Source organism: Thermobia domestica, chromosome 14, assembly GCF_964235325.1.
Source record: "Thermobia domestica chromosome 14, izTheDome1.hap1.1, whole genome shotgun sequence".
Lineage (NCBI taxonomy): Eukaryota > Metazoa > Arthropoda > Insecta > Zygentoma > Lepismatidae > Thermobia > Thermobia domestica.
In genome coordinates this window covers 90,673,090-90,679,022 of record NC_137467.1, presented here as the reverse complement: position 1 = coordinate 90,679,022, position 5,933 = coordinate 90,673,090, and the positions used below count along the sequence as shown (strand labels likewise).

Below are 5,933 nucleotides of genomic sequence, written 5' to 3'. Positions count from 1 at the left end.
CATGATCAGCTTACTATAGGTCGTGCAGCGGGTGGTGTGGCAATTGGTGTCTCTGATGCCTACCACTCTACTCTCCTACATGTGAACAGTGTTTTCCAGGTTCTAGCTGTTAGTGTCTTCTTAAGACAACCTGTTACGGTTTGTTGTGTCTATCTTACGCGCCATGACGCATTTACTGCTGTTGACTTTGAATTGATTGTACGCCAGCTTCCATCTCCTTTTCTGTTTGTGGGTGACTAACTCCTACCATGCATTGTGGGGCTCTCCTCGTACTGAGCCTCGAGGTCACGAGATTGCCAGTTTCCTGGATAACACTAACTCATTGCTCCTAAATGATGGCAGTCCCACACATTTTACTACTGCTACTGGTACTTAATCCCATTTGGACCTCTCCATCTGTAGTCCTCAACTTGGTGGCCATCTTACTTGCGTGTGTATAATGACCTGTGTGGCAGTGACCACTTCCCTATTCTTGTACATGGTCTTCCGCTCATCCCTTCCACTCCGTTCACTGACTATAATCTACGTAAAGCAGACTGGGGTCATTTCTCTGCGACTTTTCATTTCTCTTTAGAACCTAGTTATACTGTTGATGATCATTGTAACGCATTTCAGCAGAGTATCCTGGCAGCTGCAGTTGACTCTATTCCTACTTATGGTGGTTCCCGGTGCAAACGCACCGTTCCCTGGTGGTCTTATGAGATTCGTGATGATATTCTGGCCCGGCGTCGAGCACTCCGTACATTTAATCGTGCTCCTACAGCCGATAATTTGGCTCACTTTCGTCGTCTTCGTGCTCGCGCCCGCTATCTCATTAAGCAAGCAAAACGTCATAGCTGGCGCACTTATGTTTCTTCTCTTACTGCTGGCAGCTCCATGACAGAGGTTTGGTCGCAGCTTCGTCGTCTCCAGGGCGATGTTTTCACTGTTGCGGTTCCATCTCTTGTCATTGATGGTGTTATGGTTACTGATCAGGATAGAATCGCTGCTGAATTGGGACGTCATTTTGCTGATGTATCCAGTTCTACTCACTACTCAGCTGAATTCCTCACTCATACACAACGCATCGAATGTACGCCACTTCAGTTCAGATCCCGAACGGTGGAACCTTAAAATCTCCCTTTTACTACTGCTGAACTTGCTGCGGTCTTGGCTTCTACGAAGGATACGGCATCTGGTCCTGACGGCATCTGTTATGCTATGCTCAGGCACCTCCCTGATGATGGCAAACAACATCTACTTGAACTGTACAACCGTATCTGGCTTGAAGACTCCTTCCCTGCTGCCTGGCATGAAGCCTTTATTCTTCCTATATTGAAGCCTGCCAAACCTGCTACTTCTAGTGGAAGCTACCGCCCAATCGCCTTGACAAGCTGTCTGTGTAAACTGTTGGAGAAGATTATCAACGCCCGATTAGTCTGGTTTCTTGAACACCATGGCCTCATTACTAATCTTCAGTGCGGCTTTCGGCGCTTCCGCCCTACTACTGATCATCTGGCGCATCTCGAAAGTGCTATTCAGGATGCCTTTCGTCATCAAGAACATCTTCTTCGATCTTCAAAAGGTCTACGACACTGTTTGGCGTTATGGCATTTTACGACAACTACATCTCTGGGGCTTACGTGGCCACTTGGCTCTCTTCATCCAGAACTTTCTGCACGACGTACTTTTCGAGTCAAGCTGGAAGCTCTTCTTTCTGCTCCATTTCCACAGGTGTTCCCCAGGGCAGTGTGTTAAGTGTCACATTATTTGCTGTAGTTGTGAACAGTGTGATGTCGCAACTCTCCCCTACAGTTACTGGGTTGCTTTATGTGGATGACTTTACTATCTACTGTCGCTCACGTGACCTCCGTACTGTTACTCGCCAGTTGCAGTTAGTGCTTAACCTTCTTCACCGCTGGTCTTCCACTACTGGTTTCAGCTTTTCTCTCACCGAAACACATTGTGTACATTTTTGTCGCCTACGTTACTGTGCTTACGATCCTGAACTATTCCTTGGCTGTTCTCGATTGTCCTATGTCGATCATGTTCGTTTTCTGGGCTTGGAGTTTGACCGCAGACTTACATGGGCTGCTCATGTTCGGGAACTGAAGTATCGCTGTCTTCGCTCCATGAACTTACTACTTATGGTGTTTCATCTTTCGTGGGGTGCTGACCGTGTGGTGATGCTGTGTTTATACCGTAGCCTCATCCGCTCATAATTGGACTATGGCTGTGTTGCCTATGGTTCAGCTCGACCTTCCATCCTTCGTCATCTGGATGCAGTTCATCATCTTGGTCTTCGTTTTTCGCTTGGAGCTTTTCGAACCAGCCCTATTCCTCGTCTCTATGTTGAGGCTCATGAGCCATCTCTTTCCCACCGTCGAGACTGCCTGCTTCTGCGATATTACATTCATATTCAAGCCTTACCTGCCCATCCTTCGGCCTTTGCACTTGAGGCTGGTGCTCGCTATGCCAGATATCAAACAAGACCCACTCCTACTCGGCCTTTTGGCATTCGTGCTCTCGACCTTGTGGCTTAATTAGGACTGGAAGTCCCTGCTATCTGTCCATTGGGCTTCCTATTCCTCCGTGGACTGTTCTTCCACCAGTTGTCAGTTTTCATTTAATGCAATTTAAGAAGTCTATCACCAGCAATCAACAATTTTGTCAGGAATTCTTCTCTTTTCTGGAGGAGTACCGTACCTACGCTATCTTCTACACTGATGGTTCGCAGAATGAAGATTTTGTTGGCTGTGCCTTCGTCACGGATGACCATGGCGCTGGCTTGAAGCTCCATCCTACTTCCACTGTGTTCACTGCTGAATTGGTTGCTATCCTGGAGACCCTGCATTATATTCGTCGACGCCATCTTCAACAGGTTCTTGTCTGCTCTGACTCCAGCAGCGCTTTATGTAGTCTTACTGACGTGTCAACTGCGCACCCTATCGTTCAGCAAATTCTACTCTCCTGCCATTCCTTACGTCTTGCAGGTTGTGACGTCCAATTTAGTTGGGTGCCTGGCCATGCTGGTATTACAGGTAATAAGCATGCTGACCGTGTTGCCAAAGAAGCTGTCCTTATAGGACTTGACCATCCGGCACCGCTCCCCAGCTCTGATATTCGTCCTGTGATCGATCGTCTTCTTCACCGCTGGCAGACACTGGGATGAGCATCTTCAGAATAAATTATACGCTGTGAAGCCGTGACTTGGTGTTTGGACCACGAGTTCTCGTCCCTCAAGATTGGAAGAACGAAGATTGGCACGCCTACGTATCGGGCACAGTCATCTGATTCATGGATACCTATTGCGTCGGCAGAACCCGCCTTCCTGTTCGAATTGTGGTGCATCTCTGACCATCCGCCACCTTCTCATGGAATGTGCTCCTCTTGCCCCTGAGCGAGCTCGCCTTGGCTTGTCAGCAGGTATGGCAATCTTGCTTGGAGATTATACTCGGCCTTTTGGCATTCGTGCTCTCGACCTTGTGGCTTAATTAGGACTGGAAGTCCCTTCTATCTGTCCATTGGGCTTCCTATTCCTCCGTGGACTGTTCTTCCACCAGTTGTCAGTTTTCATTTAATGCAATTTAAGAAGTCTATCACCAGCAATCAACAATTTTGTCAGGAATTCTTCTCTTTTCTGGAGGAGTACCGTACCTACGCTATCTTCTACACTGATGGTTCGCAGAATGAAGATTTTGTTGGCTGTGCCTTCGTCACGGATGACCATGGCGCTGGCTTGAAGCTCCATCCTACTTCCACTGTGTTCACTGCTGAATTGGTTGCTATCCTGGAGACCCTGCATTATATTCGTCGACGCCATCTTCAACAGGTTCTTGTCTGCTCTGACTCCAGCAGCGCTTTATGTAGTCTTACTGACGTGTCAACTGCGCACCCTATCGTTCAGCAAATTCTACTCTTCTGCCATTCCTTACGTCTTGCAGGTTGTGACGTCCAATTTTGTTGGGTGCCTGGCCATGCTGGTATTACAGGTAATGAGCATGCTGACCGTGTTGCCAAAGAAGCTGTCCTTATAGGACTTGACCATCCGGCACCGCTCCCCAGCTCTGATATTCGTCCTGTGATCGATCGTCTTCTTCACCGCTGGCAGACACTGGGATGAGCATCTTCAGAATAAATTATACGCTGTGAAGCCGTGACTTGGTGTTTGGACCACGAGTTCTCGTCCCTCAAGATTGGAAGAACGAAGATTGGCACGCCTACGTATCGGGCACAGCCATCTGATTCATGGATACCTATTGCGTCGGCAGAACCCGCCTTCCTCTTCGAATTGTGGTGCATCCCTGACCATCCGCCACCTTCTCATGGAATGTGCTCCTCTTGCCCCTGAGCGAGCTCGCCTTGGCTTGTCAGCAGGTATGGCAATCTTGCTTGGAGACGATGAATCCATGATCCAGAAATTGTTTCCTTATTTGCAGCATCTGCATGTTCTGAATGCTCTGTGAGTGCATTTCTCACGTTTCTTTTAATTAATTTATTTCTGCTTTTATCTAATATTTCTTACCTTTCATGATGATTTTATGCTTGTCATAGCATTTCCTTGCTTTTATTCTCTTACTGCACTGTTATATTCAGTACTAATTATGGGCTGTGCCCTACGTGTGTTCACCTATGGCTGCCCCGGCAGAGAAGATTAACATGTCTTTGTGTACTACCCAGTCCTAGTATTTGTGTATTGAGTGCACCTTTTCTAAATGCTATGACATTTTACTTCCTCAATGTCCTGACATTTTAGCATGATCCAGATACCTCTTTTTATTTTATTATGTCTGCGTTATTATATTTTTCTTCTTGGATACTTTTATTTTGTTGCTGTCAAAGAAGGGTGCAAAAGACCCCGTTGACGACGCGCCCACCCAAACCATTTCAATCAACAGAAATTTTCTTCGACAGCGGTAGTGAAATTTCATTCACTAGCTCTGAAATTGCTAAACAATGGATAGAAAATGGAGCAAAATGAAGGAAATAAACGAGGAAATTCTGCTGGCAACCAGAAGCACTATTTCCAAACAAATAGTTTTCCTCGCTTTTGTTTGAAGATAGATTCCTCTTTTCCATACTATATTTTGGATTCTCCATCCAACCCCACTGTTTTAGGAGCTAATTTCTTAGAGCATACTGGAATTCAGCTTCATTTCAGCAAATCAGGGTGGAAATTTGACCAAGAAAAGCACCTCACAAGATTCATAATTCCCAAGAAGAAAAAGAAAACTACAAAGGCCACTTACGAGCGAAAGAAACCAGCTGTCAATAGGAAAAATGAACAAAGAGGGGAAGGTGATCCTCCGAGTTCTCAAGGGACACGTGTCTCCCAGAAACCGAAAGGGGGGACACAGAAAGAAGTTTCGCATGCGAGGAGGCTAAGGCGAGCAAAAAAAGAAGGCGGAGAACTTTTTATGGTCGGCTGTAAGCGGGGGATCCAAAAGTATGGGAAAAGGCACCCTTAATTAAGTAAAGTATTTTTGGAAAAATACTTATTTACTCTTTATGGACAGTGGGAGCTTCTATTCTTTCATTTCTGGACAAGTTGCCGAAGAATTTGAAAAACAAGGTTGTAAATTTAAAAGAGATTTAATGCACTTGTCTCTGGCAGAAGGTTCCACTTCAGCGAATAAAAGCTTTACTGTAGAAGTAAATTTCTATGGGAAGTGTGTAAAACAGAACTTTTTTATTCTTCCTCATTTAACGAAACCTATATTATGTAGGAGAGATTTCCTTTATAACAATAAAATAGTATTAACATTTGGTTTATTCGGTTGGAAAATAGAAGACTGTATGTCTCCTGTTTATGCTTTTGATGCTTATATAGATGAAAGGTAGAAGATTTCAGAGAATCTGTTTTTAGGAGAAAATAAAGAAGTTTTCATAGACCAAATGTTGAGTAAAGTCCACATAGACTCGAGTGTAAAAGAGAAGTTAAAGAATATTCTGTA

General features: G+C 45.3%; 2 protein-coding genes across 2 annotated transcripts; both read left to right on the top strand.

The window, feature by feature from the left end:
* The first annotated feature begins 2,608 nt into the window (after positions 1-2,608).
* On the top strand, positions 2,609-3,151 carry LOC145669922 (uncharacterized). The gene has a single exon (XM_081738263.1). It carries the CDS (start codon positions 2,609-2,611, stop codon positions 3,149-3,151), a length of 543 nt encoding a protein of 180 aa, XP_081594389.1.
* A 408-nt stretch (positions 3,152-3,559) lies between these two features.
* LOC145669921 (uncharacterized) lies at positions 3,560-4,102 on the top strand. Its single transcript, XM_081738262.1, has one exon. The coding sequence runs from the start codon at positions 3,560-3,562 to the stop codon at positions 4,100-4,102; it is 543 nt and encodes a 180-aa protein (XP_081594388.1).
* The last annotated feature ends 1,831 nt before the right edge of the window (positions 4,103-5,933 follow it).